The sequence below is a fragment of the Monodon monoceros genome, unplaced genomic scaffold, assembly GCF_005190385.1.
Source record: "Monodon monoceros isolate NGI ecotype Baffin Bay Population unplaced genomic scaffold, NGI_Narwhal_1 Super_Scaffold_13, whole genome shotgun sequence".
NCBI classification, from domain to species: domain Eukaryota; kingdom Metazoa; phylum Chordata; class Mammalia; order Artiodactyla; family Monodontidae; genus Monodon; species Monodon monoceros.
In genome coordinates this window covers 22,351,334-22,375,593 of record NW_021703769.1, presented here as the reverse complement: position 1 = coordinate 22,375,593, position 24,260 = coordinate 22,351,334, and the positions used below count along the sequence as shown (strand labels likewise).

At 46.0% G+C, this 24,260-nt stretch overlaps 2 protein-coding genes across 3 annotated transcripts in view; one reads left to right on the top strand and one right to left on the bottom strand.

The window, feature by feature from the left end:
- Positions 1-8,929: 8,929 nt before the first annotated feature.
- Positions 8,930-18,210, top strand: RAB5IF (RAB5 interacting factor). Its single transcript, XM_029221935.1, has 4 exons — positions 8,930-9,263; positions 11,029-11,132; positions 16,311-16,440; positions 17,663-18,210. The coding sequence occupies exons 1-4, from the start codon at positions 9,150-9,152 to the stop codon at positions 17,702-17,704; spliced, it is 390 nt and encodes a 129-aa protein (XP_029077768.1). The 5' UTR covers positions 8,930-9,149; the 3' UTR covers positions 17,705-18,210.
- Positions 16,905-24,260, bottom strand: part of SLA2 (Src like adaptor 2) — a 22,346-nt gene continuing 14,990 nt past the window's right edge. Inside the window, exons 5-7 of one of the 2 annotated variants that reach the window (XM_029221932.1) lie at positions 20,681-20,830; positions 19,788-19,920; positions 16,905-19,379 (exon numbers count right to left, since the gene is read on the bottom strand). In XM_029221932.1, the coding sequence (XP_029077765.1) occupies positions 19,214-19,379; positions 19,788-19,920; positions 20,681-20,830 (449 nt within the window). In that variant the 3' untranslated portion in view covers positions 16,905-19,213. Of the gene's footprint in view, positions 19,380-19,787; positions 20,831-24,260 lie in introns of both variants that reach the window. The other variant, XR_003793335.1, reaches the window with a different exon arrangement.

Genomic DNA, 24,260 nt, shown 5'->3' with positions numbered 1-24,260 from the left:
GCCCTGGGGTTTGGCAGAACAGGAACATGCTGGAAGGCTCTTCAAAACAAGAGTGACGCTCATTTTACATGTGGAAAATGAGTACTAATATTCCCCTAAAAGGGGCAGTGATTTGGATGGTTCAGCTGCCTCAGGAGAGATGGCTTCTTACAAATACTTTTCAAAGAACTGAAAATAAAAGTATCTTCTGTAACCAGGTTCAGACTGATGAGCCCTGGAGTGAGCAAGCACTCTAGGTAATGAAAGGTGACAGGGACAGTGTGGCTAGGGCCCCTCTCCTCTGAAGCTAGGAATGTTATATAAGGACAGCTGCCTGTTCTGTAACACTCTCATTTAGGAAATAGCTTTTTAAAGGCATTTCTGCTCCTTAGTCTGAGTACCTGTGGGTGGGTTGGCTGATTCTCTGTCTATGCCCCTATTCTTCACAAGGGGGCCATGATGATGCTTCAAGTCCTTAGTTATCAATGTGACCTTAGGCCCTGTGTCCAGTAGTAAAGGAAAAGTGGTAATGATGAGGGCGGGGGGTATGCCTTTAGACTGACAGTCAAGGAAGGCCTCTTCCTTTCCACTGTTTTTGGGAGTGGTGATTTCTCCATGGACCCCCAGCCTCACGGACCCCACTGGGAAACTTTTCCCCAACTCAGCCCCATGAATAAGAATCCCTAGGGAGGGCTTCCCTGATGGCACAGTGGTTAAGAATCTGCCTGCCAATGCAGAGGACACGGGTTCGAGCTCTGGTCCGGGAAGATCCCACATGCCGCGGAGCAACTAAGTCTGTGCGCCACAGCTACTGAGCCTGTGCTCTAGAGCCCGTGAGCCACAACTACTGAGCCCGTGTGCCACAACTACTGAAGCCTGTGCGCCTAGAGCCCGTGCTCCGCAACAAGAGAAGCCACGACAATGAGAAGCCTGTGCACCGCAATGAAGAGTAGGCCCCGCTCATCGCAACTAGAGAAAGCCCGCGCCCAGCAACAAAGACCTAACACAGCCATAAATAAATAAATAAATAAATTCTATTTTTTAAAAAAGAAGAAATATAGCAACACTCTGTAATAAGACATTCATTTATATAGATATAAAAAAAGAATCCCTAGGGATTCAGGACTCTGGATTATTTATTTATTTATTTGTTTATTTTTATTTACTTAGGCTGTGCCATGTCTTAGTTGCAGCACACAGGATCTTTAGTTGCGGCATGCGGACTTCTTAGTTGCAGCATGCATGTGGGATCTAGTTCCCCGACCAGGATTGAACCCATGCCCCCTGCATTGGGAGCACAGAGTCTTACCCACTGACCACCAGGGAAGTCCCTGGATTTTAAAACTATACTCTAGGGACTTCCCTGGTGGCACAGTGGTTAAGACTCTGTGCTCCTAATGCTGTGGGAGGGGGCGGGGAGGGTTCAATCCCTGGTCAGGGAACTAGATCCCGCACGCTGCAAAGATGATCCCGTGTGCTGCAACTAAGACCTGGCACAGCCAAATAAATAAATAAATAAATAAATGTTTTTTAAAAAAATCACTTGCCCAATACCACACAGCTTTTAAGTGGGAGAACTGGGACTAATTACCCAGAGAAGTAGTTCTCATGCATCAGGAGAGCTTACAAAAAAGCAAATTCCCAGACCTTACCCCCAGAGAGACCAGGACACTGACTGATCCCCAGAGTCAGGACACTGACTTATCCCCAGGAAACTGCTGGGTTGGGAAGATAGCACCTCATCTTTCAAAGTTACAAGGTGAGAGGAAGACTACTACCAAGTAGTCCCCCAAGACCATTTGACTTCCCTCGGCTCCTAGGAGTTTATAGTGTCCTAAAGGTCAAGTGTAGCCTTCCTGAGGTTGTCATTTTCATTACATAAGCAGTCAACATTCACTATAGAAAAATTTTAAGTAAAGGTACAGTAGTCCTTTCACTTTCCACAGTTTCAGTTACCCACGGTCAACCTCAGTACAAAAATATTAACTGGAAAGTTCCAGAAATAAACAGTTCATAAGTTTTAAATTGCATGCCGTTCTGAGTAGCATAATGAAATCTCCCACCCTCCGGGCCGGGAACGTGAATCATCCCTTTGTTCCGCTTATCCATGCTGTATGTGCTCCCCACCCCGCCTATTAGTCACTTAGGAGCCTGCTCTGTTATCAGATCCAGTGTTGTTATACTTCAGTGCTTGTGATCAAGTAACCCTTATTTTACTTAATCATGGCCCCAAAATGCAAGAGTAGTGATGCTGGCGATTCAGATATTCTCTTACTGTGCCTAACTTATAAATTAAACTTTATCATAGGTACGTACACATAGGAAAAAACATAGTATACATAGGATTTACTACTATCCATGGTTTCATGCATCCACTGAGGGTCTTGGAACATGTACCCTGTGGATAAAGGAGGGACTACTGTAAAAGGAGAGGAGTTCAGTATAGTGACTAAGAGCCAGCCAGCTTTTGGAGACAAATGTATGAAAAACATTTAGTAAAGTTGGGACCTGGTAAGGGCTCAATAATGCTAGTAAAATATTTCTTGTGAGCAAAAAGAAGAGGGCCGGGGCTTCCCTGGTGGTGCAGTGGTTGAGAGTCCGCCTGCCGATACAGGGGACATGGGTTCGTGCCCCGGTCTGGGAAGATCCCACATGCCGCGGAGCGGCTGGGCCCGTGAGCCATGGCTGCTGAGCCTGCGCGTCTGGAGCCTGTGCTCCGCAACGGGAGAGGCCACAACAGTGAGAGGCCCACGTACCACAAAAAAAAAAAAAAAAAAAAAAGAAGAGGACCAGCATACAAACTCAGACCTCTACTTCACAACCAGTGCTCTTTCCACAGCTCCTTCGTTTTCCCCCACATGGCTCCTGATTTCTGTGATTCCATCTATCTCTGTCTGAGGCCACAATCTTACCCCTCAGAGCACATCTTCCTCCAAAGCCTGCTATAGGCAGCTGGCAGTGTTATAGGGGCATTCAACTGGAAGGGACACCCTCAGGCCCAAGACTGACATCATATGTTTAACTGGTGCTAAAAAGCCCCAAACTCACAAAGGCAACATTTCTCCTACTTCCGAATCTGTCTCTCCCGCTTCCAAATCTGACTCTTCATTAAGTTCTTTTCCATCTTAGACCACCCAAGACGTTTATTTTAACCAGATGGATGCACTGGGTTTCAGCCAAATTCCCCACTTCCTAAGATAAGGAAAGCTTTGGGTAAAAGCAGAAAGGGAACACGTCTCAGTCCCATGAATACCTTCTTGGCAAGGGCTTTCCAGGCTGCCAGCTTGGCTCTGTCTGCTCCTAGAAAGCTAAGAGGAGGGACACAGATGAGGTTTCAGATGGCTGTTGGACCTCTAACTTTGCTGTGTGACCTTGGGCAGGATCTAAGCACCCTTCCAAATACAACTTTCTGTGACACTCTCCTCTCCTCCCATGTAAACCCAAACTTACAGAATCTTGGAGTTAAGAGCAGAGCTTCAAAATATGATACAATATGACATATAAAGAATTAACTTTTGCGGGGCGGGGGGAGGCGGAGAAATAAAGTTATCTCTGTTTGCAGGTATGATCGGGTATGTAGAAAACCCTAATGATTCCACACAAAAAACTGCTGAACTAACAAATGGATTCAGCAAAGGTGCAGGATACAAAAATCAGCACCCAAAAAGCAACTCTGTTTCTGCAATGAAAAATCTGAAAAGGAAAATAAGAAAACAATTCCATTTACAATAGCATCAAAAGGATTAGAAGACTTGATATTGTTACTACCAACGCAATCTACAGATTCACCACAATCTCTATCAAAATCCCAATAACTTTTTTTTTTCAGAAATAGAAAAACTCATTCTAAAATTCATATGGAGTCTCTAGGGATCCCCAAAACAATCTTGAAAAATAAGAACAAAGTTGGAGGACTCACGTTTCCTGATTTCAAAGCTTACTACAAAGCTACAGTAATCAAAAGAGTGGTACTGGCATAAAGACAGACAAACAGACCAATGGAATAAAAGAGACAGCCCTGAAATAAACCCTTGCATATATGGTCAAATGATGGTGCAAAAAAACATTCAATGGGGAAAGTAGAGTCTTTAACAAATGGTGCTGGGAAAACTGGATATCCACATGTTGAAAGAATGAAGGTGGACCCTTACCTAACACCATATAAAAAAATTAACTCAAAATGAATCAAAGACCTAAACATAAGAGCTAAAACTATAAAACACTTAGAACGTGGAAAAACTTGATGACATTGGACTTGACAATGATTTCTTGAATGTGGCACCAAAGGCACAGGAAACAACAACAAAAAATTAGACAAATTTCACTTCATTAAAATTTAAAACTTTTGTATATTAAAGGACACTATCAACAGAGTAAAACGGCAACCCACAGGACAGAGAAGGTATTTGCAAATTACATATATGATAAGGGATTAATATCTAGAATATACACAGAACTCCTAAAACTCAACAACAAAAAACCAAAAGACTAGACTCAAAAACAGGTAAAGGTCTGGAATGGACATTTCTCCAAAAGAGATATACAAATGGTCAGCAAGCACGTGAAAAGATGCTCAACATCACTAATCATTAGGGAAATGCAAATCAAAAACAATGAGTTACCACTTCACACCCATTAGGTTAGCTGTTAAAAGAAAAAAAAAAAACAGAAAACAAGTGTTGATGAGGATGTGGAGAAATTGAAACTCTTGTGCACTGTTGGAATGTTAAATGGTGCAACTGCTATGGAAAACGGTATGGCTATTCCTCAAAAAATTAAAAACAGTATTATCATATGATCCAGCAATTCCACTCTGGGTATATACCCAAAAGAACTGAAAGCAGAGACATGAACAGATATTTGTACACCCTTGTTCACTGTAGCATTATTCACAATAGCAAAAAGGTGGAAGCAGCCCAAGTGTCCCTTAACAGATGAATAGATAAATAAAATGTATATACCGTGGACATTTAACAAAGCTATTATTCAGCCTTACAAAGGAAGGAAATTCTGACATGCTGTGACATAGATGAACCTTGAAGATGGTGTGCTAAGTGAAATAAGCCAATTAGAAAAAGACAACACTGTGATTACAGTCTTATGAGGAACTTAGTCAAATTCAGAGACAGAAAGTAGAATGGTAATTGCCAGGTGCTGAGGGGAGGGGAGAACGGGGAGTTAATAGTTTAATGGGCACCAAGATTCAGTTTTGTAAGATGAAAGTGTTCTGAAAATGGATAGTCGTGATAGCCACACTACAAAGTAAATGTACTTCACTATGTCACAGAACTATAGACTTAAAAATAGCAAATTTTGTTATGTATATTTTATAGCAAAATTTTTAAATTTTTTTAAGTTTTAAAAAATAATTAACTTCTATTATTTTAATAATAAAAGTTTAATAATTAACAATAAATTTATTATTTAAATTTATTTAATAATAAAATCATTAAATTTAATAATTATTATTAATAATCATTATTTATTGTAAGTTTTATACCAATTTTCTCCATCTTCACTGCCCCCGCCAAATTTCACCTGGGGAACTTTAAGTCTTTAAACTAGTCTCCCGGGGCTTCCCTGGTGGCGCAGTGGTTAAGAATCTGCCTGCCAATGCAAGGGACATGGGTTCGAGCCCTGGTCCGGGAAGATCCCACATGCCGCAGAGCAACGAAGCCCGGGCGCCACAACTACTGAGGCCCGCGCGCCTAGAGCCCGAGCTACGCAACGAGACGCCACTGCAATAAGCCCGTGCACCACAGTGAGGAGTAGCGCCCCCCTCGCCGCAACTAGAGAAGGCCTACGCAGTAACAAAGACCCAACGCAGCCAATAAAAAGAGGAAAAAAAAAAATCTTATCTAAAAACTAGTCTCCCACTGTGATCCAGTCCTTCAAATAGCAGCCAGGGTGATCTTGTCAAGATGCAAACCTGAAAAGTGAAGTGTTCCCTGCTAAAATCCTTTCTGTGGCTTCCTCCACGCTTGGGATAAAAACAAATTCTTCGGGCTTCCCTGGTGGCGCAGCGGTTGAGAGTCCACCTGCCGACCGGGTTGTGCCCCGGTCCGGGAAGATCCCACATGCCGCGGAGCGGCTGGGCCCATGAGCCATGGCCGCTGAGCCTGCGCGTCCGGAGCCTGTGCTCCGCAACGGGAGAGGCCACAACAGTAAGAGGCCCGCGTACCAAAAACAAATTCTTCATGGCCATCATCAAAAAGACAAGAAATAACAAATACCGGCGTGGTTGTGGAAAAAAGGGAATCCTTGTGCACTGTTGGTGGGATTGTAAATTGGTACAGTCACTGTGGAAAACACTGTAGAGGATACTTAAAAAATTAAAAATAGAACTATCATACAATCCAGCAATTCCACTTCTGAGAATATACCCAAAGGAAATGAAAACACGAACTCAAAAAGATATCTGCACCCCCATTTTCATAGCAATATTATGTACAATGGCCAAGACATGAAAACAACCTAAGTGTCCATCGATGGATGAATGGATAAAGAAGTTGTGAGATACATACATACAAACATACACAAATATTATTCAGCCATAAAAAAGAGAACATCCTACCATTTGCCACATCATGGATGGACCTTGAAGGTATTAGGCTAAGTGAAATAAGTCAGATAGAGAAAGCCAAATACTGTATGACCTCACTTACATGTGGAATCTTTAAAAAGTATAATAAAAATTTAAAAACTCATAGCAAAAGCGATCAGACTTGTGGTTATCAGAGGCAGAGGGTGAGGGGAGAGGGAAGTGGAGAAAGGTGGTCCAAAGATACAGACTTTCAGTTATAAGATAAGTAAGTACTAGGGATGTAACATACATGATGACTATAGCTAACACTCTGCCATACAATGTATAGGAAAGTTAAGAGAGTAAATCCTAAGAGTTCTCAGGACAGGAGAATTTTTTTTTCCTTTTTCAGATTCTTCTTTCTTTTCTTTTTATTGTATCTATCTGAGAAGGTGGAGGTTAGCTGATCCTACTGTGGTAATCATTTCACAATATATGTAAGTCAAACTATCATGCTGTAGACCTTAAACTTATACAGTGATGTACATCAATTATTTTTCTATACCACTGGAAAAAATTATTCAGCATGATTCTCCTAGTCCTTCCCCAACTTGTGGCTTTAGACCTCACCATTAGCCGACATGGTTTCATCTCCTGGAATGCCCTCTTCCCTTCCCCTCCCTCTCCCTCTTCTTAATTCCTATTCTTCCCTCAGAGTTCAGTCTTCCCTAACCCCCAGATCCAATTCCCCATTACAAACCTTTGCCACCAGACCCAGCAGACTAAAAACTTACCTCTTCTGTCTTTGACTCCAGGCTAGGTATTTTCCCAACATTCTATGACAGAATGATCTGTCTGTCTCCAGCACTGCATGCCACCAGGGAGTCTATAAAAAATAGGCTTTATATCAGTGGTGCACATCCAAACTGGAGTGAGCTGGTTAGGCTTTACCACAGTTTTGCATATGGGAGAGAAACTGTTCAGAGAAGGGAGGGCTGATAAGAACAAGATCCATGGGAAAGTTAGTACTAAAGTTGTACGTCCATGTCAGGTATATGGCTGTCCCACCAGGTCCAGACAAAGTAATGTCTGTTGAAGTGTGTATCATCTTTGGGGTCCAGCCCCACTCAACCTACTGAAACAGGATATTGGGATTGGGTTGTGGGAGAAAACAACAGCTATGGTATTCTGAAAAAGTTTCCTAGGAGATACCATTGTTCCCCTAAGGTGGAGAACTACACCTGAATGTTGACAGGTATGCAAAGGATGTTCTGACCTTATTGATATTCCTTAAGACTTCAAGTGTAAGAGTGCGGATTTAAACAAAAACAAAAAAAAAGGGCGGATTTTCTTTTTTTTTTTTTTGGCCCCTTAGCCCGGCTTGCAAGATCTTAGTTCCCTGACCAGGGATTGAACCTGGGGTCATGGCAGTGAAAGTGCGTGGGGCCCCAACCACTGGACCGTCAGGGAACTCCCCAGACTGCAGATTTTGAAGTCAGACAGACCCAGGTAACAGTCGAGTAATTCTGAGCAAGTTTCTTTGCCTATATAAACCCACCACGTAGGATGATGGGCCTTGCTACATAGCACAGTGTAAATGGCACCACCTGGAAGGCTTACTGAAACGCTGATTATGGGCCCCACCCACAGAATTTCTGATTCAGTAGGTCTGGGATGGGGGTCTCAGAATTTGAATCTCTAATCAAGTTCCCGGGTGATGCAGCTGCTGCTGGTCCAGAAACACACTTTGCGAACCACTAACCAAGCCCATAGCGAGGCCACGATAGATGAACACCCAGATCTTCTGATAGCCAATAAAGTACTCTCGCAACTTTACTCCCCCGAGGAGTCCTCAACTGGTTCCAACATGCTATGCAGCCTTAGAAAATCACGTCCCCTTTTTGGATCTCAGGCCTCACATTTGTCAAAAGAGGGTGCTAGGCATGAGGAGACACTAAATTATTACAGAAAAGAATTAACTCTGGGAACAAGGTCCTACGGGACTTGAAGGGTTAGGGGAGAAAACGAGCAAGGGCTAAATCCTGAAGGGCAACTTGGGGCTTCCGGGGAGCAAGGTTTGGGCTCGAAAGGACGCCTCGGGGAAGGTAGCGCCGCGTTCTGCCCCGCTGCTCGACGGGACAAGCTGTGGTGGATTGGACGACGCTCCTGTCCCAACCTCTGCTTTCGCCTCAGCCACCATTCTTCAGTCTCCGCAGCACCTCCTCACGCTCGTGTCGCCGTCCCTACCAAGATTGTCCCTTCCCTCTCACTCTACCGCGGGGCTGGCGGAAGCGTGCCGTCACTTCCCCGCGCGTAGAGCGCTTGCGCCGAAGCGACGGTTGCTCTTCCGTGTAGACGGCTGTGCGGCCACCGATTGGCTGCGTGGGCACGTCGGCGGGAGGACGCGCGGCGCTGCGTTGTTCCGCCCTCCGCGCTCCTGGTCTCGGCCGAGCTAGCAGAGCCAGGGTGTTCGGGTAAGTGGGGGCAGCCGCAGGCGCGCCGCCGAACCGATCCGCTGAGCCTGTTGCTGCCGCCGCCGCCACCGCCACCGCCACGCCCCGTGCGCTGTGACCCGCGACCCCAGACCCCGACCTCTTTTAGATCGGCCCGCGCGCCCCAGGCCCGGCCCGGGCGGCGCGACGGGAGGATGAGCGGCGGGCGGCGGAAGGAGGAGCCGCCTCAGCCGCTGCTGGCTAACGGGGCCCTCAAAGTCTCCGTCTGGAGCAAGGTGCTACGGAGCGACGCGGCCTGGGAGGACAAGGTGCGGTGGGGCCTGGCGAGGGCGCACGTTCGAGGAGCCGGCTGGGACTCGGGGACGAATGGACAGGCCCGAGCCTGCCCCTGCCCCCGTCCGGGCGCTGCCGAGTGTTCGGGGTGGTGGGGCGGGTGGCCCAAGGGTGTCGGGGCGAATTCGGAGGGCCCGGCTGTCGGGCTCCGGGCTCACTACGGAGTGGCCTAAGAGTGAAGTCGCCCGGGTCACGCGGGAAGCAGCAAGGAGGGGGCGGAGCAGTTGCCCCCCCGCGGGCAGGTCGGGTGCCTGAACGGCGAGAGCGAGCTGAATTCGATTCGATCTCCACCTTTTACTCCCAGTAGGATCTTGAGTAAGTGACTTACCTTGTCGAATTAACAACTTAGCACCGTGGTTAGCACGAACAGTAACGGTAACAGACTTCTACTGAGTGCTTGCTGTGTGTTGGGCGCCCTCTGTGCGTCATCTCACTCAAGTCTCCGAACACCTCTGAAGTGGGGTACCGTGGTGCGGTAAAGCGTTTAACACATGGTGAGGCTCACTAAAGGTGAGCTGTCAGTGCTTTTCTGTTGAATGAGAAAACAGAGTAAGTGTGAGAGTTGAGAGGGGAGAATGAGACCACCTTTCAGGGGTGAGTGTGGTGTGTGTGTATACACGCGAGGGAGTGGGGGAGAAACCACCAAATGTGTGTGAGGAATGGTTGGGGGACTTCAAGATGTCCTTACTGGCCACACGCATTCAGAAGATCTGAGTGTAAGCACTTCCCCAGCTCTGCTCCATCGCGTGGAAGGAACCATCACAAATAGCTTGATTCCAGTTGGCCTGAAAAGAATGTTAGATTTGCAGTCTTTCCCCCCCTTTTTTTTTTGGACTGATGAAGTAGTTTTTCATCAGTTACTTTCATCAGAAATAGTTTTCCCTAGAGTTCCTGTAAAGGGGGGGATGGGAGGTACTTCCTGAAGGTGCCCTTGTCCTGCCCCCAGTGCTGCCCAGCTCTTGTAAAATCTTTCTGATTTGCTGTGTCATTTCTTTCCTTCTTTGTGTAAGGACTTGGTTTCTGCAGTCCAGGGCAGGTCAGAAACCTGAATGTTCCGTGTTCTTGTATGAAAATTAGATATGTTGGCACCTGCCTCCTGCACTTATTTTTTTTTTTTTTTTGCGTTACGCGGGCCTCTCACTGCTGCGGACGCGCAGGCTCAGCGGCCATGGCTCACGGGCCCAGCCGCTCCGCAGCATGTGGGATCTTCTCGGACCGGGGCACGAACCCGTGTCCCCTGCATCGGCAGGCAGACTCTCAACCACTGCGCCACCAGGGAAGCTCCCTCCTGCACTTTTGTTTCTAATTTCTTTTCTCTTTTGTGACTTACTCAAAATTCAGAGTGTGGGAAGGTGATACTGAATTGGTTAAGTCAGCCCTTCTGCCTGTGGATAGTCTGTTCATGTCTCTCCAGGTCAGATAACTGGCCAGTAGCTCAGTTACTATCACAGCAATTTCATTTTTGTAGCTTCTGAAAAAATTAAATGATTTTTCTAAAAATTTTTATGTAGAGCACAACGCCCTGGAAGCCATCACTTAAGATAACTAAGTGCATCATTTTTTAACCACATTTTAGTATAAGAAGATGTGGAGATTCAAGAACCGTATACCATTGCTTTTGGGGAAAATTCCTCTGGAAGATGAGTTTAGCAGAAAGCTTTTCTGTTCCTCACCTATCACAAGGGGCTCTCTTGTGGCACCCACTCCAGATTATGCACACATTCTCTCTCTTTTCTACAGGATGAATTTTTAGATGTGATCTACTGGTTCCGGCAGATCATTGCTGTGGTCCTAGGTGTCATTTGGGGAGTGTTACCATTGCGAGGTTTCTTGGGAATAGCAGGGTAAGTCTTGGGTTTTTTGTTTTGTTTTATTTCCCTGTGTGTGTGTGTGTGTAATGACTAAATCAGTGGCCCCATGATGGCACTCCTGGGTCTGATACAGCACTCGTCAGTTCCACAGGCTTGGGAGCAGCTTGGGTCAGGCATGTTACCTTTATGAAGATCCGGGTTAGTTTATTCATTCATGGGTCCATAGTGACCTCATGCAAGAGGTTGCCATATTGCCTGTTGGCAGCAGGTATCTAGTTCTGACATGACCTTTGTTGTCTGTGGAAGTTTCGAAAGTGGAAGAGCTTCTAATACTTGATGACCACTCCCTTGTGCACTGTGCTGGATGTCCAGAATCTTGGACTTGGCAGAAGTTGTTTTAGGTCCCTCCTTTTTTTCTGGCCGCGTCTTGCAGCATGCGGGATCTTAGTTCCCTGACCCAGATGGAACCCGTGCCCCCTGCAGTGGAAGCGCGGAGTCCTAACCACTGGACCGCCCGGGAAGTCCCAGGTGCCTACATTTTAAAGGCAGTGAAGAAGTAGGAGATTAAGCCTCAGTTTTTTATTGTGTGCCTGTGGCAGCAGTTGACACCAGCTCCCAGTCGTGGCTCAGCTTGTTAACTAGTCACTGAGAGCAAGTCCGAATGCCCGCCAGGTTGAATTAATAGGATTTGTGGAAATTGTGTTTTTCTTTTTTTTTAAGATGTATTGTTTTTATTTTATTTTATTTATTTTTGGCTGCATCGGGTCTTAATTGCGGCACACAGGATCTTCGTTGAGGCATGTGGGATCTTTGGTTGCGGTGTGCGGGCTCTTCGTTGTGGCGTGCGGGTTTTCTCTTCTCTAGTTGTGGCACGCAGGCTTCAGAGCATGTGAGCTCTGTAGTTTGCAGCACAAGGGCTCTCGTGTTGAGGCGCACAAGCTTAGTAGTTGTGGCGTGCGGGCTTAGTTGCCCCATGGCGTGTGGGATCTTAGTTCCCCAACCAGCGATTGAACCCAAATCCCCTGCATTATAAGGTGTATTCTTTACCACTGGACCACCAGGGAAGTCCTGGAATTGTCTTAGGATAGGAGTTGTGGGCAAGTTATAGTAGAAATGGACAGGCAGGCCTCTGGGAATACAAACTGTCATACCCATGGAAAATCACATATATTATTTTAACCGTGATCACATACATCTCTTATTCCTTACTCTGGGGTGAAAAGTGTGAAATAGTTTCAAACTCATTTGAGTTGCCTGTTTTGTCAGAAGATAACCCAAAAGGAATGTACAGTTCCCTCTCCTAACTAAAGAGTTGTTGTTGTTGTATTTATGTATGTATGTATATATGTATGTATGTATGTATGTATGGCTGCATTGGGTCTTCGTTGTTGAGCGTAGGCTTAGTTGTGGCGAGAGGGGGCTACTCTTCATTGCGGTGCACGGGCTTCTCATTGCAGTGGCCTCTTGTTGTGGAGCACAGGCTCTAGGCACGCGGGCTTCAGTAGTTGTGGTACACGGGCTCAGTAGTTGTGTCTCGAGGGCTCTAGAGTGCAGGCTCCGTAGTTGTGGCGCATGGGGCTTAGTTACTCCGCGGCATGTGGGATCTTCCCAGACCAGGGCTTGAACCTGTGTCCCCTGCATTGGTAGGCAGATCCTTAACCATTGCGCCACCAGGGAAGTCCCTAAAGAGGTTTTTGATTTATGATGCTGATCAAAGCATTTGTCCAAGGAAACCGTAAGAGTTTATCCTCTGACTGACTTTGACAGAGTGGACATTTGATGAGGACTCATTGAGGGTGATGAGACACAGGCAGGACCTGGCGTTCACAGAGGTCTTCTCAGGGTGGAAATGGTATGTAGATACATTTTTAGAATGTTGGTCACCCAGTTTTAGCTTTCTATGAGAAAAAAGGCAGATATAAGGAAAATGCCAGAAAAGGCAGAAGGCAATCTAAAGGCAAAAGGTAGTCTCCTGTCTTCCCCACATCACTTTTCTAGGAGAGGATGACACTGGTTCAAACCCCTAGCACCTATCTCGTCTTGTAGGAGTCCTACGGGATTTTTCCGAAGTCACCAATTTGCAAATAATATAGCAAAGACTAGAGCTAGTCTAGTATCTTTCCCACTGTGGCAAATGAGTAAGGCTGCCCAAACAGATTTTTTTTTTTTTTTTTTTGCGGTACTCGGGCCTCTCACTGTTGTGGCCTCTCCCGTTGCGGAGCACAGGCTCCAGACGCGCAGGCTCAACGGCCACGGCTCACGGGCCCAGCCGCTCCGCGGCATGTGGGATCCTCCCGGACCGGGGCACGAACCTGTGTCCCCTGCATCGGCAGGCAGATTCTCAACCACTGCACCACCAGGGAAGCCCCAGATTTTTTTTTTTTTTAACTTTCTAGAAAGCTCTGGATTCAAGTTCCAGCTCTGCCACTTTCAAGCTACATAATTTGGAGCTCACTTTGTGAGACTCAGTTTCCTCATTAAAATGAGGGCAATAAAGAAGTGCCTTCCTCATGAGATTGATGTGTGAATTAAATGAGATGATTCAAGTAAATTGTTAAATGTAGGGCTTAGTACATCATAGGTACTCCATAAGTGGTTCACTGCAATCATATTATTAGCTTTACAAAGAGTGATAAAATATGGCTGGCTACTGAGAAAGCAAGAAACAGGGTGTTTGCAGTGAATTCACCTTGGAGTGGCTTACCCATCATGCCACTTTCTCAGGACTGCCTGTTTTCTAGGGTTCAGTCCCACACTGTCCTGCCAGAGCCAGTTTCTCTCCAAAGGAATCCCTTCCCTCCTTTGGTTGGCACCTTTTTCCCAGCTCTTGGAAAGTGCCCAAGGACATTGATTTTTTCCACACACACCCCCTTTCCTCCATCTGTCTGACTCAGCTGCCTGCTCAGTTGTGGTGACTGTCTCCTCCCCACTTCCCGCCTTCGCTGCCCTCTGTCTGGACCCCCACTTGACTTCTCTTCATTTCTGGTGTGGGCACCAGCTAGGCCCTAAGGTAAAGCCATTTCCTTGGGTCTCATTACTTAAAATGTGCCTGGGAGCTGAGTGTGATGGTTCTGCTCTGTTTGCCGAGGTTTTATGTAATTGGAGAGGGGTTCTATTCATCCCTTCCTGCCTCTGTCTCTCATGGAGCTTGGCACATGATTAAGAGGTGCTCAGTGAATGCTTGTTAAAATTTTTGAAAAGCTGAAACGAGCTCCCATTGACCCTTGGAAGCAGAGTCATATATTACCTTCCAGCCCTGAAGTCAGTATTTGTTAGAGATTCATTATTTTGTTAAGACTGGAGTTTTTAAGATAGAATTGTTAAAAATCCATTTGAGAGTCAGTTTTTTGTTTTTGTTTTTTTTTTGGCTGCCCCATGTGGCATGAAGGATGTTAGTTTCCCCACCAGGAATCGAACCCCTGCCCACCTGCAGTGGAAGCCGGAGTCTCAACTGCTGGACTGCCAGGGAAGTCCCCAGTATTTTCATTTCTTTGTCCACCCATTTGCTATGTCATTCTCTCCCATTTCCAATACAGAATTTATGCCCATCCTTAAAGCTCAGTGTGAGCCTCTCCAGTCCTTTTCCTGACCCCTCCCCCTTGTACACCAGACTTTTAAATGCCTTTGTGTCTGTGAATTCGTTTTCTACTTAATGTGTGCCCCCTTGGAAGGCAGGGCCTATGTCAGCCCTTTTCTCTCTCCCTGTCATCCTTTATTTATCTTTCCCTTATATTTCCCTTTCTCATCTCACTAAGCAACCACCTTACAGCTGGAGACTGTCAGAGTCTCCAGTCACTGTCCAGCCCTAGCTTATTAGCTGAGCCCCAGAGTGACATTGCTAAGTCCTGATAGTAGGCTGTCTAGAGCCACTAACTCAGCCTGTCCAAAATGGAACTCCTGTCAGAGGGAGGTGGCCAGATTGGCTGGGTCCCAAGATTTCTAGTAGACGATCAGGATATGGCCATGACATAGCCAAGCCAAGGACTGTATTTCGTGTGAAATCCAAGAAAAACCATCTGTCCTTCCTGACTCCCTGCTTCTGTTACTGGACCCATGGTTCTCCCAGGTCCTTAGGCTTGAAGCCTTTGGGGATTCTTGCCTCTCCATTCAACCATTTTCCCAGTCCCCGTCCTCAAACTTTATTTGTACTTATGTCCTGAAACAGATCTAAACCAGCCTCCCAGCTCCTTTTCCTTCCACTCACGAGAAAGCCCATACTCTTGACTACTCACAAACTAGACTTCCTGGTGTATGTACACCCTGTCTCCTTGTTAACCTTGCACAGACAGCCTCAGGGTCTGTTCCCTGCCCCGCCCCCCATATACACTCCTCATCGCCATCATACTGCCCTGCCCTACACCAGCCCACACTTAACTGATAGGAGGAACCTGTTCTCTTTGCATTTTCTACTGCAGCCTTCAGAAGGGATGTGGCCTAAGGCATATAGTCCCCCATTGGATTAGGTGCCGTAACTGGAAAGATCATAAAAAGAGAGTTTTGATCACTTTATGAATATTACTTTTACATAGAGATCAGTAGAGCAGAGTGATGTGTTACTACTCATGGTATTCGGATTCCTGCATCAGTTAAATCATACGTGATAGGGGTCAGAGACCTTCCTGGAAGTGCTCACAAACCTCTGGTTTCAATTCCACTCTGCCTGCTGTTTCTGGCTCCTAATAGGCAGTGAGCTGAGGGCAGGAACTGTCATGTTCACCTCTGCATCGAGTGCAGTAGCAGACAGTGGACATTCAGAAATTGTCTCCCGTTGGGAATTATGCAGAGGCTGCTTTACTCTGCCCTTGCTTGCTCAACTAGGCCATGAAGCAGCAGCTTAACATGTGTTTTCCCCATGCCCCCCCCCCCGCCGAGCTGGAGGCCCATGTCAGGTACTGGACCTATTTGGGGTTGTTCAGCGAGCAGCCTTCTGTCTTACTTCAAGGGGACTTGGAGAACTTATATGTGCTTCATTTTTATTTTCTGCTTTTGCTGGTCAGCTAAAAAGAGTTGCTCCTTTTTTAGGTCTCTAGCACAACCAAGTGGGCAGCTCCATCGAGGGCCTAGGTGTTTCTATGTATTATTTCATTTGCCCCCATAATAGAGTTAACTGTGCAACAGCAAGTGCCCTGATAGAGCCGGACAGTGTTGGTGGGAGTTCTCAGTCTTCCAAGCTTACAGTTTATGTTTGGTGCTTGTTCTCCCTTGCTCCAGATTCTGCCTGATCAATGCAGGTGTCCTGTACCTCTACTTCAGCAACTACCTACAGATAGATGAGGAAGAGTATGGTGGCACGTGGGAGCTCACAAAGGAAGGGTTTATGACATCGTTTGCCTTGTTCATGGTATGTGTAGCTGGTAATTTCACAGCAGGTTTTGTCATTTCCTGAGATGTCAGTTATTCAAGGGGAGCCCCTTGACTGAGTTACAGTGTGTGATGTGGGTACCATTTTTCAAGACTCCTGAGGCTGGAGGGCATGTCCTTTCTTGAGTTAATGTCCCAAAAGATGTGTTGTGATACACTGTATAGTCTCCCTGTGGTGAGCAAATCCAGAGCTCATTGTCAGTTTCTACATCTAATTCTCAACTCTGGCTGCATATCGAAAACTGGAAAACATTTAAAAATATATTCATAACAGCCAAAAAATGCAAACAGCCGTCACCCGATGAATGGCTAGATAAAATGTTATATACCCAGACAGTAGAATATTACTTGGCCATAAAGAGGAATGAAGAACTGGTACATGCTACAAGGATGAACCTTGAAAACATTCTGCTAGGTGAAAGAATCCAGACACAAAAGACCACATGTTGTATGATTCCATTTATGTGAAATGTCCAGAATAGGCAGATCCATATGGATAAAAAGTAGATTAATGGTTGCCAGTGGCGGCGGGGAGGGGAAATGGGAAGTAACTGATAATGGGAATAGATTTTGTCTTCAGGGTGACGCAAATGCTCCAAAATGTTTTCACAACTCTGAACATACTAAAAAACCTCTGAACTGTATACTTTAAAAGGGTAAACTTCATGAAATATGAATTATATCTCAAAGTTATTTTTAAAAAATTATAGAACCTAGCCCAAACAATGAAATCAGAATCTCTGGGAGGTGGCGCCCAGGCATCTCGCCGTATGTTTTTAAAGAGCCCACAAGGTTGCAAAGGCGAGTCAGGTTTGAGAACCTCTGCTTTATTTGATATGAAGCTGACAGGATATGATGTAGTTTTGTTTTCACGTTTGTTGCTAATGCTGACACTTACTAGCAGTACAGTTTGCTTTACCTGTACCATTTCCACACCTATAACTCTAAGCCCTCGCACTCTGGTCTCTGTTTGGCAAGGGGAGAGACTTGTCCAGGGTCCCTTTGGGAGCACAGGACGGTGGTCCTGGGCTCTATTAGACAGCTTGATTTCGGTGCTCTTGTCCCAAGCAGCTTGTGCATTGGCTAGCCCCCGGGAAGTACACTGCGCGCACGCTCTTAGGATGCTTTTGTTTTGTGGAACGGGAGCCTATGTTGACCCTGTTGGTGAGGGAGCCCATGAACATTGCTTGTTTCCTCTCTAGGTCATTTGGATCATCTTTTACACTGCCATCCACTATGACTGACGGTGCACAGTCCCCACCTGCTCCCTGTCTGGTCCAAAGGACCCTCTTAGTTACACCACAGAAACACGATTGTCGGGGGTCACCCCAGCCACGCGGAACCTGGAAGACCCGTGTTTCCTGGACCGAGAATCAGTGTGTTGGGCGTCAGTGTTTTCTGCAAGGGTTGTGACCTGAAACTTTTTAAAGAACCATCCACCTTTTGGGGAAGCATTTCTGAATTGTCCATCACCAACCGTTTCTTCTTGGATACCATCATGAAACACCTGTTTGCCGATTGGAGCTGTCCTTTAATTTGGTGCACATCTGGATCCGGATGAAACATTAAATTGTCTTCCTTTTCCATCAGGTGTACGGTTTTTAAACTACATCAAACATTGGCATTTCAAGTCTTCTGAAAACAGTATGGCAGTATGTGCGTGGTCCATAGCACAGTACAAGCAGCATCTAATAACAGTTTTCGTTGTAGAATGTTTTCAGGTACTTGAATAAATCAGATCTTTAATTGAGCCCCTGTTGGTGATACCTGGTAAAGCCTTTCCCACCTCACCTCTAGCCTCAGAGCCCAACAGGAGCAATAGAGGTGGTGCCCTCCCATCCCCTTCCCTCTTCCCCCTTCCCTTTTCCTCCTCTCCCTGCTCCCTTAACAGCTCTATCCAGGCTTCTTTCCCTTAATGTGCAGCAGGGAAGTCAAGGGCTGGAGTTGGTGTAGGCTGTGGCCTCGACTTTGTGGAGGGAGGGCTTACCACCTGATGCCCTGATGCCCCCGCTCAGCACTGAGAGACGTGACTGAGCTCACTGCGGTGTGCTAGGCTCGGGTGGTGTCTTTTGCATTTGGCTACAAGACGGCAAGGCTGTTGTAGCCAAGAAAGCTTAGCCAGGTTCAAATGATGAGCCACAAGATGAAAGATCTGAGAGCTAGGACTGTCCAGAGAAGGGGCTTAATGGGGACGTGGAGGACCTGGACGGTCAGAGGTCCTGCTCTTTGCCGTGGCGGTCAGGTGGAAGCTGGAGAGCCCAGGTTGTGCTGCCGTCTAAGCCACCCATCCCCTCTTCTTCCTGTCCCTTCTAGGCCGTAGTTCTACCTTCTGAGATGTGGTGGCATTCTGAATGAGACTGGTCAGTTTTCCTTAAATGATTATTTTTTTCTCCTTGATGCTAGTGGGCATTCTCTACCTTGTGGGAGTGGTTGTGGGGATGTAGAATGAGACTCGACAGGCAGAGGGAGGAAGGTGGTACTGGGACTCCCAAACTCGGGAACTGGCTGGGTCACACCGAGGACATCTAGTCTCTCAGGAGTCCTGGCCCTGTTCTTAACTGGTCTTTACTTGAACTAGAGTCTGTAGGTCGGGTCATGGCACTGGGAGGAGGTTAGGTGACTTCTTAGGGCTGAGAGAGGAAGGAACAGAGGATAGAGGTGGGACTCTGGCTGTGCCTCTGTGTCCCAGCCCTTCCCTCACTCTGCAGTCTTTGCCTCTGGGGTGCTCAGTCAGGCTGAGCTGAGTTGGGGTTCTAGGTGCTGCAGCCTTGGTTCCCCTTTCGGCCTCTGCTTTGGGCCTTGGCATCGTCCAAGGAGATGTCATAAGTCAGGCTGATGTAGGAGCTAAGGGCCTCCCGGAGTCCCTCACTGAGGGGGGACTCCTCCCCTGTGGCAGACGCTTCAGAGAACAGGAGAGAGCTGTGGAGAGGGGGAAAGAGTTGCATCAGGGAGCCTCACCCTCCTCCATGCACCTACCACATGGTTCCCTGTTCTCAAAACCTGCTGAAAAACTCACAGTGGTTCCCTGTTCCTAGTCAGATCAAACTCCCCTTCACTTCACTCAGGACTGGTGCTCTCTGTTGTACCCTATCTTGTCTGACCTTCCATCCTGGCCACCTTGGTGCCCAGGCATGCCCCATATCCATGCCCACTTTGGCCTCCCTGCTAGTCCCCGCAGCAGACCCGCTGAGCCTGGGCTGGCCTGAGTTCAGTCAAGGCTTATTGGCTCCCAGGTGTCCCTGAAGGTGACAGGCCCATTCTGGGTTCCCAGGGGTGGGTCCTTCTAAGCCTCCTTTGTTCTGCCTTCACGCCCCAGGGGCTTCTCACCTGTCCAGCTCTTTCCAATTGAGTGATGTCCTCTGCACAGTCACAGGTGGAGGTACGGGCTTGCCGGGGGGTGGGCCGGCCCTCCGCAGGGCACAGGGCTCCTTGAGTAGGCAGCAGATGTCATCCGCCAGCTCTGAGGAAGAGACCTAGACCCCTGACATGGCTGGCCCCAGCCCTGCCTTCCTCCCCAACAACTCCACCCTCACCCTGACAGCTTTCCACACTTGGCAGGTGGGAGCATGAGCCCCAGGCTGTTAATCTGGAAGCTGACATGCAGTCAAAGGTCATTCTTGGCTAGGTTTCGGGAGACTTAATTGACCGTGTGATTTCAGGTAAGTTGATGGACCTCTTTGGGCCCCAGTTTCTGGTTAGAAAAGCGCTTTGGAAAGAAGAAAGCTAAGGGGTGATCAGTCTCTACTTGTTCTGTCGGTATCTGCCGCATGGAATGACTGTCCTGAAATCCCCCGATCGGTTTTCCCAGTAGTAGTCTTTCCTCTCCGCTTCTCTGACACGCTGCTGTAGCGGCTGCAGTGCCTGTTACAGAACAGGCACCAGAAAATGCTGAGAATCAACTGAATTCCACAATAGCAACAGCTCTGGGCCTTGTTCCTGTGGAGAGAACTGTGCCAGCCATTGGGGACTTTGACTCAGAACCACAGTGGCGGGTGAGGCACTGGCCTGCACTAACACGGGACACCTCCGTGGCTCTGTTGGCACGAGATGAACTTGGGGCTTCCGGGCTGTGTTTCTTGGCACAGGGACTGGCATGGAGAGAGGGGAGGTCCCTCTTCTGCCTAGATATTCTCCAGCAGGCAAAGTGTCTGAGGGTATGACTATCTTCCCCAAAGACCCACATCCCAGTCTGTTCTCATGGAGGTAGGGGATGGCCATACCAGAGTAATGGTCCACCAGGGCCTGGAGTGAGGGGAAGGTGAGGCGTGGTGAGATGTACAGCCAGCCATTGTCAAGGCGTTGGATCTTGTAGTGTCTGATCCGGTCCCAGGATGCAGGGCGGCTGAGGCGGACCGACAGGGAGTAACAGCCTGAGAAGGAAAGGGTCTGGGGTGGGATTAAGGCCATGCTGGGACCAAGCCCAGCCCAGGATGGGAGAAGGAAGACATGAAATGGCCACAGAGAGTGGGCACTGGGCCCAAACGAGGGAAGGGGGAAGGGAGGGACAGAGACTTGCTCTCTTGCTCATAAATGACAACACACTTATCATAGCTAGGGCTCTCGTGAGGAGGAAACAAGGTCATGCACACAGGGTTCAGAACAGGGCCTGCCACAGTTTAAGTGAGCATTAAGTGTTGGCTGTTATTATAAAGACTCAAGTGGGCAGAAGTGTTAGGATGTGAAAATGTGTCAGTAGATGTCAGCAGGGATGTGGAGAAAGGAATTCTTACCCTGCTGGTGGAAAGATAAATTGTATAAGCCACTTTGGAAACAGTTGGCATTAACTAGTCGAGTTGAACATGCTCATACCTCACAACCCAGCCGTTCCATCCCAGCATGATGCCTTGCAAATACATGAACAAAAGTATCATAGCAGCATTGTTCGGAAAAGCCCAAAACTGCAAACAGCCCATATGGACTCGAGAGGATGGTAGATTCTAGAACGTAACACTATTCGGCAGTAAAAGTTAATAACCACTACACACGTCAGCATAGATCAATGTGTAAAACAATGAGCAGAAACAGCGAGTCACAGAAGCATACGTTCAGTATGATTCTATTTAAATAAAGTTCAGAGGCAGCCAAGACTACTGCATAGGGATGCGTGTATGGCAAAACTATGAAGAAGGGACTTCCCTGGTGGCACAATGGTTAAGAATCCACCTTCCAATGCGGGGGAAGCGGGTTCAGTCCCCGGTCAGGGAACTAGATCCCACATGCATGCCACAACTAAGAGTTTGCATGCCACAGCTAAGGAGCACATGTGCCGCAACTAAAAGGAACTGGTGAGCTGCAACTAAGGAGCCCACCTGCCTCAAATAAGACCTGGCACAACCAGGAAAAGAAAAAGCCATGAGGAAAAGTAACTGACTAACACAGTGAAGCAGGCAAAGGGCTTCAAAGGGACTGTTGCACAATTTCTTAAGCTGGTAAGTGGGCATATGGATGTTGGTTTTATTATTAGTCTTTTTTTTTTTTTTTTTTTTGGCTGTGCCACACAGCATTTGAGATCTTAGTTCCCCAACCAGGGATCAAACCCACACTCCCTGCAGTGAAAGCACAGTCTTAACCACTTGGACCGCCAGGGAAGTCCCTGTTATTAGTCTTAAACCTATACGTGAATATTATATTCACTGATGCAAGTGACAGAATTTTTCCAGTTTTTAGTTGTTTTTTTTTTTTTTTTGGCCGAGCTGTGTGGCTTGTGGGATCTCAGTTCCCAGACCAGGATTGAACCCGGGCCTCGGCAGTGAAAGCCCAGAATCCTAACCACTAGGCCACCAGGGAACTCCCTGTTTTAGTTTTTAAAATCAACTTTATTGAGGTATAATTTACATAAAATAAATTGCATATGTTTAAAGTGTACAGTTTGATAGGTTTCAACGAAAATTTTAATTTAAAAAAAGGATAACTGGCTAGAAGAGGAAAAGCACATGGTTGAAAATGAATAGAGGGAAAAGACTATATAAAATCATAACTATATAACTATATAAAATCAGGCCTCCAGCAGTAGTTTTCAGCAGATGAGGTTGCATACGAGTGCTCTTTGTAACTGTCAAGTGGGATTCATTTCTTAACACTTCATCAAAGCCAAATGGGAAGAGGGTGCTTAGTGGAATAACAGTAATAACCTATTATTACTATCTAATTATTTAAAGCTATCTGTAGCTTTCATTTATTGAGTGCTTACTATGCACTTTTTATATGGACTATCTCGTCTAATTCTCATAACCACCCTGTGAGGTAGGTACAGTTATCCCCAGTTTACAGATGAGAAAACTGGCACAGAGAACCTGGAAGAAGAGCCAGTGACCCTGTCACTTAACCTTTCCCTGTGGAATGCCAACAAAATCCAGGAGTGACTTTCCCAAACCACAGGCAGTGCTCAGTTTTAGGAAGCTTTTACTTTGAGGAAGTGGTCTAAATACTCCATTAAAAGGCAGAGATTTTCAAACTGTATTTTAAAAAGCAAGACCCATGATAAACACATGGTAGACACACTTTGAATATTAAAAAGCAAGACCCATGATAAACACATGATAAACACACTTTGAATATTAAGACATAGGCTAAAAGTAAAAAATATGTATCATGCACACATTAATCATAGGAAAACTGGAGTGATAATATCAGAAAAGTAGAACTCAAGACCAAGGGTATTACCAGAGATAAGAGGATATCCTGAATTTGTATGCACCCAGTTACAGAGTTTCAAAATATAGAAGCAAAGCCAACAGTATTAACAGAAAAAATAGATGTCCATAATCATAATTGGAGATTTCAACACTCCTCTCTTAGTACTTGATAGGATAGAAAATCAACAGGCATATAGAAAAGTTGAACAATGCAGTCAGCCCATTTGACTTAATTAACAAACCTTGGGCCCAACAAGAGCACATGGAATATTCAAGGCAGACTATAGACTGGGCCGTAAAAACAGAAATGTAAAAGGATTGAAATAATTAAAGGTTTGTTTTCTGACCACACAGAATTATGAATTAATAACAAAAAGACATATGGAAAAGCCCCAAATGCTTGGAAATAACCCAGGGATCAAAGAAGAAATCATAAGCAAAATTAGAAAATATTTTTAACTAAATAAATAAATAAATTTGTGAGCTCAGCTAAATCAGGACTTAAAGGTATATTTTTAGCTTTAAATCTTACACTTGAAGAAAAGAAGGCATAAAATAAAGTTTCTACTTTAAAAAGCTAGAAAAAGAATAAATTTAAGTGGAAGGAAATAAAAATAAAATAAATAGAAGACAATGGAGAAAAATCAAATGCTGATTCTTTGAAAAGGGTGATAAAATTGATAAAGCTCAAACTAGACTGATGAAAGAAAAAGAGAAACACCACACACACACACAAATTACCAACATCAGGAATGAAGAGGGGACATCGCTATAGATCCTACACACATTAAAAGGATAAGGGCATACTGTGAACAGCTTTATGCCAATAAATTCTACAACTTAGATGAAATGGACAAATTCCTTAAAAGACACAAATTACCAAAACTGACACAAGAAATAGAAAATTTGAATAGACCCATATCTATTGCAGAAATTGAATTCATAATTTTAAAACTTCCTAAAAAAAAACTTCCTGGAAAGATAACTCTGGGTCCAGATGGCTTCACTAGTGAGTTCTATCAAACATTTAAAGAAGAAATAATAACAATTTTATACAAACTCTTTAAGAAAATAGAGAAGATAACACTTCCCCACCCATTTTATGAGGCCAGCAATTAACTTGCTAAAAAAAAACCAGACAAAAACATTATGAGAAAACTGTAGA